General features: G+C 42.4%; 1 protein-coding gene, 1 non-coding gene and 1 pseudogene across 2 annotated transcripts in view; all 3 read left to right on the top strand.

Annotated features, from left to right (window-relative positions):
- Window positions 1–14,389, top strand: part of RAB7A (RAB7A, member RAS oncogene family) — a 71,175-nt gene that overhangs the window by 47,256 nt on the left and 9,530 nt on the right. Inside the window, exons 2-3 of the mRNA XM_049641105.1 lie at window positions 3,891–3,951; window positions 5,486–5,612. Of these exons, the coding sequence (XP_049497062.1) occupies window positions 3,899–3,951; window positions 5,486–5,612 (180 nt within the window). The 5' untranslated portion in view covers window positions 3,891–3,898. The remainder of the gene's footprint in view (window positions 1–3,890; window positions 3,952–5,485; window positions 5,613–14,389) is intronic.
- LOC125929691 (ATP synthase subunit s, mitochondrial-like) lies at window positions 8,115–13,164 on the top strand (annotated as a pseudogene).
- LOC125931209 (U6 spliceosomal RNA) lies at window positions 9,897–10,003 on the top strand. Its single transcript, XR_007460438.1, has one exon. It is a non-coding gene; the product is annotated as a U6 spliceosomal RNA (small nuclear RNA).

Here is a 14,389-nt window from a genome sequence, read left to right as displayed (position 1 = left end):
TGAGCCCTGCATCGGGCTCTGTGCTGACAGTACAGAGCCTGCTTGGGATTCTCTCTCTCCTCCTTCCCTCTCTGACCCTACCCTGTTTGCTCTCTCTCTCAAAGTAAGTAAACTTTAAAAATTTAATTAAAAAGTAATAAAAAAATATTAAGTCCTACTGCTGTTAACCATTGCAACAGTTGCAGTGTATAAATGTGGAAAATCCTTCAGGAAAGTGAGTTAGTGAAAGTCATGAAGATGTTTATACTTTTGACTCAGTAACCCCATTCCTAAACATTATCTATAAATTAAATTTAGGAAAACCTTTTTTTCCTGTGTGAGAATTTGACCTTTGGTTAATTTTGTTTCCTGGGAACCTGATAAAGGTAGATTGTTGCTTCTGTTGCTGGGCACTGTGGCTTATGGTTAAATGTCTCCTGGTTGGTAATTGCATCCGGACAGGGAGAGGCTGTGCGTCATACTGATGGGCCCCCATGCTTGGGCTTCACAGAGCACAGTGGCTCTTGTGCTGGATGTGTCCCTCACATGGAGCTAAAGAAGCTATTCAAAGAGATGATTGGCTCCCCTCAGCAGTGAAGGTTTTAAGTCAGGTTGAACCCACGCTGTCTCCCTGTACCTGAGAGCTGCTATGTGGATTGTTGCACGAACAGCTAGCAAGCTGTGTTCCTGTCCCAGTCCTCAGTAGACAAGTGCCAAGTATGGCCTGTGATAGTCTTGTGAGTCTAAGAAGATTGCTGTGTCCCAAAGAAATGATCCCACAAACTGAAGTTCAAAGATGTTTTTTATAGCATTACTATCCCCAGATTTTTGGTATAATATGTAAAAGGCAGGAATGGCTGTTTAAACACTTAATTCACTCAAAGAAATATTAGATGTGAAGACTATAACAGAAGCAAGTACTAGCAACAAGGATAAAGAATAATATAGGAGAAACAAAATACAGATTGTGTGCCGGGGATGTGCACCTGCTCTAGTGGGCACTTAGGAGACTTTAGTACTGTGTGTTCAGGTGTCTTCTGGGATCACCTTGACTGAAGAAAACCCTCAGGGCTCTGCTGCTCAAGAGAGTCAGCCTAACAAGGTAGCTACACAGGTCGGCTTGCCTGCAGCCTGTGTGAGCAGAAACACAAAGGAAACAAACATGAAATCTGTCATGTGGGAACAGCAAGGTGAAGCGCATTTCTTGGTGTTTTTTTAAATAAATTTAAAATCATCATTTGTTAAATTAGTATTTATAATATTTACTTTTAAGCCCTCTTTATTATTTTTTTAATGTTTATTCATTTTGGAGAGAGTGCAAGAGTGCCAGAGAGCTTGAGCCGGGGTGGGGAGGTAGGCAGATAGAGAAGGGTACTGAGGATCCAATGCAGGGCTCGAACTCACGAACCGTGAGACCATGACCCAAGCCTAAAGTCGGACATTTAACCGACTAAGCCACCCAGTTGCCCTTTGTTTATAATATTTAAAAGCCATTAAGTAATTCTTGGTACATCAGTGAAATTCACTAAACCAAGTTATGGAAATCCCTTTTCACATTCTCATAATCCTTCCTAAATATTCTTCAAGGCTTTCTTTGTAAAGTTTCTCCTCTTTTTTCATCCCTTTCCTTAATTTGCCCTTCAAATTTGAAACTTGTCCAACTGTCATAATCTGATCTCTACCCCAAAATGTAGACCAGACCTGGGTTGATTTTTTTTTTAACTTGTTTTATTTTTTATGGTTTTAAATTTACATCCAAATTAGTTAGCATATAGTGCAACAGTGATTTCAGGAGTAGATTCCTTAGTGCCCCTTACCCATTTAGCCCATCCCCCCCCCCCATAACCCCTCCCATAGCCCTCAGTTTGTTCTCCATATTTATGAGTCTCTTCTGCTTTGTCCCCCGGGTTGATATTCTTAAACCTTGGTCAAGGCAGTCTCTGGGGAGGAAGGAGGGGGTGATGGGGCTCCACAGGTAACAGGTGATTTGGGGGTATACCTCTCACGGTGTGGGGGGGGGGGGCACGGGAAACTAGGTATGATGGAAGACTAAAGGAAACAGGTTTTGCACAAACTCAGCTCGTCTTGTACTGCCCCCTAATTGGCACTAATGGGAGTTTTATAGACAGATACTGGTGGGCAGAGATGGTGTCTTAAGTAAACCTGCCAGGGGAGTGAGGCTTTGGGCAGTGAGAGACAGCATGACCCTTGGGTGTGTCATGGGGCCTGGTTTACATGCCTGGTAAAACTGTCTTCTGGTCTCGCTCCCACTGCTGCACTCTTTGAGAAGCCATGGAAAACGCCACCCTCAGGGGCATAGGATTCATTATCTAACCCTGCCCTATGGGGCAGTAGTCAGTTGTAAAATTTCCTTTTAGTTTGTGATCTTTGTTGCAGTGCCACCTGTTGAAAGAGCAGTTGACAGCCAAGCACCTGGAAATGGGGGAGTGTGGCTTCATTACCTTGTCTAGGCTCTGTGATTTCCTGGTTCTCTCAGTGCCTTCTGGAGTCTTCTGTTACACATCTCTGTATTTGACACTCATTGAAACGGTAGCAGCCAACATTTGTTAACTACTTACTATATTCTAGTGACCGTCCTGAGCATTTTAGTCACTCAGGCCTCATAGTATCCTTAGGACATGATGGCTCTGATCCCTGTATCCCCATTCCAACAGAATGGTTCGATAATTTGCCTGAGGTCACATAGCTAATAAGTAGCAAAGCCAGAGTAAAAATCTAAGTAGTCTGGGAACAGTTTTTGCATGCTTAAGTCACACTGTAGCCAGTACTATCTGCTTCAGCCTTCTAGAAGCTAGGTGGTTAAAAATGAAACTAAAAAGTAGCTTTTCTAGGACCCAGTCCTGACTGCCTGTTCTCCCAAACTGTAGAAGAATAACAGGCTTTATTGAACACACTTATTTACTTTTTTATATGTAAACACTTATTTCCCCCAGTTCCACTGGAGGCAGGAGGTAGAGTTGACCCTGGCCTTGTTACTTGTAGTCTGCTGCCCTAGCTGTTTCACTGTCTGGTGAGGATAATGGGCTAGAGCTTGGTAGTGGTTCTCCGAAGATGTAGATGTCAATCTTGAGGCACTCACATTCAGTCTTGAATTCCTGATTCTGGAGGAGAACACAGGCCTCCTGCTGGGGATTCCAGCCGCGCCTGAGGAGTGTTCCTCCAGCAGTCTTAGATTAGTCGCTGCCATTGGGGTCCAGAATTTAGGACTCCTACTCTCCTGGAAGTCACTGAGTCAGGTTTGGGACACCGAGGGATAATTAAGACAGGAACCCTGTCTTGATAAGTAAACAGGGGCAAGTTCTGGAATAGAGATGAACACAGATTAGGCATCTGACATATGGTCAGTGGTAGGGAAGGCTGCCTAAAAGATGTTCTAGAAAACAGTGATCCCAGGAGCTACAGGTCAGGTATTATTCTCACGCTAACCCAATATTTGATAATAATTCTCTACTTGGCACTGGAGATGCAGCAGGGAATACATCTGTCTTGGCAGAGATTATTGGAAAAGGGAGAAGACAGACAGATGTAATAGATGCGAATGTGAAGTAATGGTAGGTTCTCTGAAGAAAACTAAGGCCATGTAAAGGGATAGAGAGCAGATAGGGAGAGGGGGTGCTACTTTCGATAAAGTGATCACCTCTCTGATGAGGTGCTGTTTGAACAGTGACTTGAATGAAACAGGACCGAGCTGTTGAGTAAGTTGGGAGCATTGATCCAGACTGATCCAGGAGGGAGAATCCATTCTTTTAGGCCATTTCAAGGGGCAAGATGGCCAACAGGAAGGCTCGGGACACAGTTCTCCTGCGTCTCTTGAGAGGTTTGTGCCAGGGGAGGTGGTTTGCCTTGGTAATTCTGTCACACTCACAGTGTGTTTTCCTTTCTCCTTTTAGTTTGAAGGATGACCTCTAGGAAGAAAGTGTTGCTGAAGGTTATCATCCTGGGAGATTCTGGGTAAGTGGCTCTCACCATTTGAACTGACACATTGGTTTGGATGAAGCCTCCTTTGAAGCCCGTGCCCTCCACGCTGACACCTGCCACTTCCTTCTCTGGTAGTGGTGGCATGAGGGCCCCAGGTCTCCAGCTGTTTTGGGCACAGCAGAAATGTGAACGATCTCTTGTTATATAACCCTTCGTTCCATGATCTCAGGCATGATTTGGGGGGAGGGGGTGCTATTTAAACTCAAGAGCAGTTTCATGGAGTCCCTTTTTTCCAAGCTGGTTAGACCGAGGAGTGCTGTTTAAGTAGATTTGTTGCCACTGATGCCATGCCTAGCAGCTGTGGGGCCTAGCAGTAGCTCAGAAAAGGAGACTTTTCTGAGGTGACCTGTGAAACCTTAGACCAACTGAAAGCTGGGTCTTTTTAAAAATAATAATAATAATAAACACAGGTGTGCCTCCATATCCCAAAGTCCCCTGCCCTTTAAAAAGGCAGTGATTTTTCTACTCTGGCTGGCTTTTTCAATTGCCTGAGGAGCCTTTTAAAAGTTGGTGTTTTTCCAGACCAGTGGGTAGGGCCGAGTTGGCAGTACCTTAAATACACACATCTGTCTGTCTGTTTGTCTGTCTCCCTCCCATACTCTTAGTGACTCTAGTGTGCTGTCAGGATTGAGAGATACGGTTTTAGGCCCAAACTTGCCCAGAAAGAATCACCAGGCCTTTACTCGATTCTGGATCTCCTGTCCTCTCCCCTGAAAATTCAGATGCAGGTGGCCTGGATTGGAGAACACTCACTTCCTTAAGCTGTAACTGTACTTCCAGGTGCTCTGCATATACAGATAAGAATGTTCCTTAGTGAGAAAGGAAGGTGATCTAGTTGGCTTTGAAGAAGGCTTTTGCATCATCTTCAGCCTGCCCTAACTAATCTCATCACCAAGAAATCCATTGTCTCTTTGCTGAGTTCTCATACTAGGGGGGGGGGGGGGGGCGGACATCTCTGGAAGAGCTTACTTTGAGGTAGATTCTGATTTGGTGGAATACTGGTGCTTTCTCCTTCAGATTTTAGACTTTGAAGCAGCAGGTGGCTGACTGGTGTATATGTCTGCTCTCAGCCAGTGACTTCCTCCTGCCATTACTTTCTTGGACTGAATAGCAGCCTCTAAATGGAGAGACACCGAAGACATAAGGGATATTTTTGGAATATTGGGACGATCTTATTACTGTAGCTTCTTTTAGAAGGAGAGTATTTGCTGACATCTTTCTGGAAGGAAAAAATAATATTAGGCTCTACCATCTGAGGTGCTTGTACCAAAACTTACAAGCAGCTTTTCAACATCTGGACTACATTTGTACCCTCTATTTTTATCCCAGGAGAAAATACAACCTCAGATGAATAATGCTGGGCAGTTTGCTGGCACTGCCCTCTGTTGTGATTACAGTTCTTTGTTTTCTTTCAAGATAGGCAAGTCTCTTCAGAGCTGCAAATACCAGAATCAGTTTTCAGTCCCTTCCTAGTTGACCTATACTTGTGGTTTTTCTCCAATTTCAGAGTTGGTAAGACATCACTCATGAACCAGTATGTGAACAAGAAATTCAGTAATCAGTACAAAGCTACAATAGGAGCAGACTTTCTGACAAAGGAGGTGATGGTGGATGACAGACTAGTTACAATGCAGGTAAGCACATGTCACAACTTTGCCAATCAAATCTTGTTAGTTCATTCATTCTGAACCCTTTTTTTCATGCCTAGGCATTTCCCCTCTCTGTTCTTCAGTTCCTACTACTATATTCATGGATAATTTTCCACAGGTGATATTGCCGAGAAAATACAGGACATCAAGTATGACCATATATTGCATGAGACATACTAGAAATTTTTCATTGTCTTTCCAGAAAAGTTCAAATTTCATTGGACTTCCTGTTTTGGGGTTTTGTTTTTGTTTTTGCTGAATTTGAAAACACACAGACCTCTGTCTTATTGTGTCTCCAAAATGTCTAACTCATGCCTTTTTTAATATCCTTGCATAGTTTTTTAGGCCAGAACATCTTTGGGTCTCTCCTAGGTTCTTACAGTAGCTATTAATGTAGTTCCCTGTTTTTCTGGCTTCTTTTCATCTGTCCTGCCTGTAGCCGCCAAAGTTGAGTTTCTTTTAAGCCAGCCTGGCTTTTGCATGTATCACCTTAATCTTTCAAGGGCTTCTCTTGCAACAGTTAGGATAAAATACGGGTTCTTTCATATGGCCTTTGGAAAGCCTTTGCGTTCTGGCTACAAACTGTTCTTCGCTTTTTTGTCTTTTGCCAGCTCTTCCAAACCATGTGCTGCTCTTACAACCCTGTCCTTGCACATGTCTGCTTCCAGCCCAGCCCCTTTGTCCCATCTCTGCCCATCCCCAGGTCTCCAACCTTTAGCCCAGGTGTTGTCTTTTCAAATTCCTACCTCCACAGCAGTTATTTCTTCCTATATTAAATGATGCCCTTGGCAGACTCAGGCCTCTTGAGACAAATATAGTTCTTATCCCACTGTAGTCCTAGCAAACGCCAAGTTTGCTGAAATGTTTGAATGATCCAGGCGTTACAGATGGTTTTTATGTACATTGACCTCAAGCTGTGACGTGCTCCCAGAGGATAAAGACTCTTGACACTTCCTTGACTTACACCTCCAGGATGCAGTTAATATGGATTTCCCCTCCCCACCTCCCTCACACATACACATAGAGATGTTTAAAATACAACTAAAGTTTTTTTTAAGTTCTAAGTTTTATTTGACAGAGCGCATGCGCTCACATGTGCATGTGAGCAGGGGAGGGGCAGAGAGGGTGAGGGAGAGAATCCCAAGCAGATTCCCAAGCTGACAGTCCGAAGCCCAGTGTGGGGCTCAAACTCAAGAACCATGAGATCATGGTCTGAGCTAAAATCAAAAGTCGGATATTTAACCAACTGAGCCACCCAGGCTCAGACTAAAGTTTTAAAGGCCAAGCTTGAGAGAAAAGGAAATTTCCAGATTACAGGAAAGAAGATGGAACTGAGAACTAGTGATAAGCCCAGCGACTTCTGTCATGATGCTTTAAAAGCAACTTTATAATCAGGACTAGAGTTTTATCACCCACCATGGGCAAGAGAAGTGACTACAAAAGGTGGAAGAGCTGGAACTAGGAATCCCCTTGGAGAGAGAGAGGGAGGGAGAGAGACTCCCACTCACATGGGACCTTGGAAAGATGTGAAAACAGGAACAAATGCCTTAATCCAGTGAAGTGGCAGAGCTCTGCATGAAGTAAAAGCTTGGGGCTTTTGCCTCTTTCCCTTCTTGTTGGAGACGCTCAGTCCCACTATGCTCATGTGTGGGTTCTGAGCTTATACTCTACATGGTACAGAAATGTTAAAGAATTTGACATAAACCTATAAACCCCTGCCACTCTTGACACAAGCAGAGTCGAGACCATTTTATAGGAAGACTTGCAACCTCAGAACGGAAGGTGAGCTCATAGCCACATGAGGAAATAACGTACCACAAAAGATGTTCCCAACGACTAGAGATTTTTAGAAAGGGAATAGAAACCATAGAGAAAAAGGACACTATAAAAAATGAGGATATGGAAAACGTAGAACTTCAAGAAGTGAAAAGATGGTCATTGAAATAAGACAAACGAACAGTTAAACTGCAGGTTAAAGACACCTGAAGAAAACAGTAAGCTGTAAGAAGTGAGCAAATTACCTGGGAAACTCAAAACTGCAGAACACCAACAAGCAAAATCTGTCTCTGAAGAGAAGAGACTGATTACTTAACAACAGTTAGAGGAGACCATAGAAGGCAGAAAGGAACAGAATAGCTTCAGGGTACTAGAGTAAAGTAGCACCTGAGGATTCCACATGTGTACCAGTCAGACTAAAAGCTGCATCCTGTACCTAGGAGAAACAGAGCTATAGGACCAAGCTGTGGTTTTGACGGCGATGTGGGCTGATTCAGAAGTCAGACCCCAGGTCCTCCTGGCTTTGGGGCCATTATAATAGAGCCCACATACCCTACTAAGCTTGCACCCTATACTGCTGCACTACTGGAGTGAACACCATCTGAAGAACCACTGGTCACTGGAGTCTGGAAACAGTGGGAAAGAGAACGTGTTCCTTTTTTTTTTTTAAATATTTTTGAGAGAGTGCGAGCAGGGGTGGGGTGGGGGGGGGGGGCAGAGAGAGGGAGACACAGAATCCGAAGCAGGTTCCAGGCTCTGAGCTGTCAGCACAGAGCCCAGTGCGGGGCTCAAACTCATGAACGATGAGATCATGACTTCAGCTGAAGTCAGACACTTAATCGACTGAGCCACCGAGGTGCCCCAGAGAACGTGTTCCTGAAAGGTTGAAAGGCACAGCTGGCCCTCATGCTGTTGCAGGCAGCTTGAAAGACTAGAAGTAAATGAGAGTCATCATCTCTGGACAAAGGCATCATCAAGGTAGATCTTGAAGAATCCTCACATATTTTTCACGGGCTTTTAGCAACATGCAATAAGATGATCCGAATAAGAAAACAAGACAAGAACCAATGGAAAGTTCCCTGATCTTTCAGAGTGGTTTTTATATTTCAGAGAAATAAGACAATCTTAGATATCTGGAGAGAAGAAACTAAACAAGTGTGTAAGTTAATAGAATTTATAAAAAGAAAATACAATAACCAAAAGGTGGAAATCCGAGAATGTTTTTAGCAACAGATCAGTATGCTAGAAGAGAGCTGAAATGAAGAATGGTAGGAGAGGTACAAACAGGATTCAATAGATAGGTCAGACTTCCTTTTAATCAATCTCAAAACAAAGATCAAAGATAATATTTGCTGCGAATTTGCTAGAACTGATGTGGCACCAATCCACAGATTGAGGAAGCTCAAACTCCCAAGATGGATAAATAAAAAAGAAATCTCGATGAATCTCATAATGAAATTACAAAAAAAAAAAAAGACAGGGGCGCCTGGGTGGCTCTAGATTTTGGCTCAGATCATGATCTCACCGTTGTGAAATCGAGCCCCACGTTGGGCTTCATGCTGAGCATGGAGCCTGCTAGGATTCTCTCCCTCCCTCTCCTGCCCCCCTCCCCTGCGTGCACTTGGTCGTTCTCTCTCTCCAAAAAAAAAAAAAAGACAAACTTGAAATCATCCAGAGAAAAAAGATGATCTTGAAAAGGAGCAGAAATGAGGCTGTTGACTCCAAACAGTAACTGTGGAGATCACCAGGCAGTGGAATATATTCTGAAAGAAACCTTGACCACAGTATTCTGTCTCTACTAAAAATACTAAGAATGAAAGCATATATCCTTGAGTTCCACGGTGAAAATTCTAAAAGATGTACTTCAGACAGAAGAAAAGTGATTTCATTTGGAAAGGTTAGGAAGATAAATTGAGGTCAACTTTAATTGTATACATGTATTTATTGTTAGAATTATGACCATAATAGTAAGAGTATGTAACTTCTAAACTATCATAGAAAACCAGGATTGGACCTCTGTAATTTAATGTGTGGAGGAAGATTAGTGACTGCTGTGGGTTTTTTAAATTCCTTACATGGTTCAGGAAGAAGCTAGAAATCAGTCAGTAGTAAACATTAGATGGAATCAAGTATGCATGAAAAATTTAAAGGTAACTTACTCTGAATCCATAGCAATTTAAACTGTGATATTGTCAGAGACAGATCAAGGGAACAGAGAGCACACAAACAAGCCACCCCCAGCTGGACACTGAGTAGAGAGGTGGCTTCCAGAAGACTAGCAAAGTGGAGTTACACAGTAAATGGGACGGGCCAGTGGTTTTCCCTTTAAATGAGGAGGAGTAACCAAGAGGGAGGGTTCAAGACCTGAATGAAAAAGATACAAAATGAAAACTTTAAAAGTAAAAAAAAATTTTTTTAACCTTTGGTGTTTAAAATAGAGAAAGAGAAAATCCTAAAGGATTGACAGTAAACTACATTAAAGTAAACGTTTGAGTGCTCGCTTCGGCAGCACGTATACTAAAATTGGAACGATACAGAGAAGATTAGCATGGCCCCTGCGCAAGGATGACACGCAAATTCGTGAAGCGTTCCATATTTTTAAAAAGAAAGAAAGGAAAAAAAAAAAGTAAACATTTGAATAATAAGACTCCCTAATGACAAAAACAAACCACAGACCAGAAGAAGATGTTAATAATGCATCATAGTATCCAGTCAACAGACAACCCACTGGATAACTGGACAAAAGACATCAGCAGGCTTATGAGAAGAAGCCTTTAATTCCAATGGCTTAACTGCAGGGAACTGCAAATTTAAAAAGGTGACAGGGCAGGCTGGACCACTGTAGGTGCAGGGAACACCTCCTCTTCCTTACACCCTCCGCTTCTCCGACGCTATCAAATGATGCCTTCGGGAAAAACTTTCCAGCAGTTGTGTGGCTTAAAGAAACTCCCGTGGTCCTGTGACTCCAGATACTTCTGGGCCTGGTTGAATAAAGTGGATGTCAACCCTGAAGGGACAGCATCCATGTGGCTACTGTGCGGTGGGGCCGTGGTGCGCTGCCGTGGCCAGGAGAGTTGACAGAAGGACTGTAACGACCTCTCAGCAGGCTCCCTAGACAGACAGGATTCAGGCAGTTGATGCACCGGCTCTTAAATCCTGAGCATCGGGTTTGGTCCCACGGAGCACTAACAGCATGCTAGAAAGATAAGGTCATGCACGTGTCATGATATTGAGGATCACTGTTGAGACTTTGTAAACTTAAAAATTTACAACAAAGTGTGTTGGAAATGGAAACAATTCTGTGTGGGGCTATCACAGACAAAGGCATCATTTCTCTGCATCACTTAAGTAAAACCCTCAAGTGTTTGCTGTTAAGTGATCTTCCTGGAGTAAGAGAAAAAGAAAACCTTGTCCAAGCCTTTAAGATAGTACTGCCTTCTCTGGAACTAAAATTAGATTTGAAGTAAAATTATAATATTCAGTGAGTGTTTTATTTCATATGGAAGCAGCCCAAGTGTCCATCCACAGATGAATGAATAGACAAGACGCGTATACATACAATGGAATGTTACTCGCAATAAAAAAGGAATGAGATCTTGCCATTTGCAACACCATGGATGGGCCTATGCTAAGTGAAATAAATCAAAGACAAATACCATATTTCACTTGTCTGTGGAATCTGAAAAAAACAAATGAATAAACAAAAACAGACTCATAAATACACAGAATGAACCGGTGGCCACCAGAGGGGAGGGAGGGTGGGAAATGGGAGAAACAGGTCAAGGTGAAGGAACAAACTTCTGGTTATAAAATAAGTAAATCATGGAGATGGGAAGAAAAGTGTCTTATTTCAATATAAAGTATTATCTGAAATTGTTAATGGTATAAATTAAAACATTAAAAAAATAATTAAAAAAAAATGGGGCGCCTGGGTGGCTCAGTTGGTTAAGCGTCCGACTTCAGCTCAGGTCATGATCTCGCGGTCTGTGAGTTCGAGCCCCGCGTCGGGCTCTGTGCTGACAGCTCAGAGCCTGGAGCCTGCTTCGGATTCTGTGTCTCCCTCTCTCTCTTCCCCTCCCCTGTTCATGCTTGGTCTCTCTTTGTCTCAAAAATAAATAAAAACATTAAAAAATAATAATAATTGAAATTGTTAATGGTAAACAGTAACAGATATTCTGTTTACCGTCCATAGGACTAAAAGAATGTCATACTGTAACTTTTTTTTTTTTAACTTATTCATTTTTGAGTGAGAGAGAACACGAGAGGGGGACAGGGAGAGAGAATCCTCAGCAGGCTCCATGCTGTCAGCTCAGAGTCCTACACAGTGCTTTGGGACTTGCTCGCAAACTGTGAGATCATGACCTGGGCTGAAACCAAGAGTTGGATGTTTAACCGACAGAGCCACCCAGGAGCCCCTTTACCATAACATTTTAAACAAGGAGTCCATCATGTAGAAAATACATATTCAGACATGACTTATTATTAAAGTCACTGAGTTGCAAGTGAGAGTTTATATACATTTTAAGAAAAATGCAAACTAGATAGCCTTTTAATTCTAATATATTCCTCATTTTATACAGATCTCTCCTGATGTAGATAGAGTTCTTTAAAGTGATTCAGATGTACTACCCAGATACTCTTTATTGTATTTTAACAGTAATTTGTTACATTGTAATTTAAAGTTAAAGCATGGGGTGACCCAGACTCGAGTCAGTTGAGTGTCTGACTTCAGCTCAGGTCATAATCTCACAGTTGGTGACTTTGAGCCCTGCATCAGGCTCGCTGGTGTCAGTATAGAGCCTACTTCAGATCCTCTGTTTTCCTCTGTCCCTTGCCCACATTGTGTGTCTGTCTGTCTGTCTCTCAAAAATAAACATTTTTAAAAATTTTAAGTTAATAAAGTGTGTTACTATAAATATGTACACGTGAAGGGACACCTGGGTGGCTCGTTCAGTTAAGCGTCCGACCCTTGGTTTCAGCTCAGGTCATGATCTCTCAGTTTGTGGGTTTGCAGAGCCTGCTTGAGATTCTGTCACTCTCCCTCTCTGTTCTTCCCTGCTTGCATGCGTGTACATGTGGCTTTCTCTCCAAATAAATTTTTTTTTGAATGTGCAGACATGGAAAAAAAGGCTGACAAAATCAAGTTTGGGCAGGAATATAGGGAAGCAGAATATTCTCAAGCTGTTGGTGGGATATTAGCTCTTCTTAATAGAGACTACCATTTTGCTTTCCATTGTTGAACATGCACAATTCTCTGTCTAGGCAGGTAGCCTAGAGAAATTTACCTCTGGGCACAAGAAGAGAAGCCTAGGAAAAATGCTCATTGCAGCTTTTTTGAAAAACTGCAAACAGCTCAGATGACCAGGGAATAAAGGATGTATATTAAGAAAGTGGAATGCTATATAACCATTAACTTTTGGAAAAGGGGAAAAAAAAGCAAATTGCAAAAAAAGATGTATAGGATAATACCATTTGTCTAAAAAGTTCTTCAGGAACCATTTACTTCTGGGGAGGGAGGAAAGGGAATGCTGTGAGGAAGGGTTAACTCTGTTTCCTTTTAAAAAGGGGGATGGGGTAGGGGGCTGGGTGGCTCAGTTTAAACATCTGACTCTTGATTTCAGCTCAGGTCATGATTTCGAGGTTCATGAGTTTGAGCCCCATGTTGGGCTCTGCACTGATGGTGGTGCAAAGCCTGCTTTGGATTCTCTCTCTCTCTCTCTCTCTCTCCCTCTCCCTCTCCCTCTCCCTCCCTCCCTCTCTCTCTCTCTCCCTCTCTCTCTCTCTCCCTCCCTCCCTCTCTCCCCCCCTCCTCTGCTCTCTCTCTCTCTCTCTTTCTCTCTCTCTCTCTCTCCCCCCCCCAAAATCAATAAATAAACTTTGAAAAAATAAATAATTTTTTAAATGACTAAAATTTAAATAAAACTAGACAATAAAAAAATAGTAAAAAAACTGACATGAAGGTGTCAGTGTTAATATTTGTCACATTCGAGTAGCAGGTAGTTATATGGGTGTGTTTTGAATGTAGAAAACAAAATATTTCAGTTAAAATACTAAAAAGTTTTAAAGACCACAGTTATAGGACTATATTTTTCTAGGTTTGAAGATAAATTAATTTTTGAAAGTTGCTAAGAATAACTGCCCAGCTTTTCAGCTTTTCTCTTTAACAACCCCTTACTTTGCCTTCTCTGTGTATTTGAGTTCCAAATACCCATTTGGTTCCACCCAAAAGTGGTAGAGTTCTTATGTAATTCTCCTGTTGGGATTCTGTCCTAAACAAGCACCTGAAATACAGAAGAGGCTCTGTATGTTAGCATTCATTACTGAGTTACAAGTACAGAAAATTGGCAGCCGGGGTGTTTTTTTTTGTTTTGCTTTTTTTAACAAGAATGAAGTTGTTTGCTGAGTTTGTTGGGCATCCATAAAGGTGTGAGTCGCTGTCAGAGAAAGTGCTGCAGTGTTTCACAGGGCAGAGAGGAGTGACGTGTGGGGGAGGATTTCAGCTACATAAAACCCCACAGCACGGACACCTAGAGTAATGGTCTCGTGGGGCGGTGTGTGCCAAGTGTTTGGAGGGCTCTTTTGGCTTTACTTACCCAGATGTTTACATAAGAACAATGTTACTTACTTCTCTAACGGAATTTTTTTTTTTTTTTTTTTTTTGGTACAAGCCTAGATTTAAATTCTGGTTTTAAATCTTGTTTTCTTATTTTCTCTTTATAGGAATAGTTGTCTGTTTCTACTTTCCTTATTGTGTGACCAAGCTCTCGAGTCCCCCTTCGTCCCAGTCTCTCTCTTACGAGAAAGGGTTCATTTTTTCACTCAGAGACGCACATTCAGTGTAGGATGTCGGGAAACCCGAAAAGCACAAAATCAGACCTCACCAACAGCCCCTCTGCTGGGGATCCAGTGACGCTAGAGATCACATCATGTCTACATGTGTGTACTTAGCTTGTTGTCTTGGGGGTGGGGCAGCATTTAGTCCTCCA

Source organism: Panthera uncia, chromosome A2 (genome assembly GCF_023721935.1).
Source record: "Panthera uncia isolate 11264 chromosome A2, Puncia_PCG_1.0, whole genome shotgun sequence".
Classification (NCBI taxonomy): Eukaryota; Metazoa; Chordata; class Mammalia; order Carnivora; family Felidae; genus Panthera; species Panthera uncia.
Note: the sequence above shows the minus strand (reverse complement) of the source record. Positions and strands in the feature narration are given on the sequence as shown.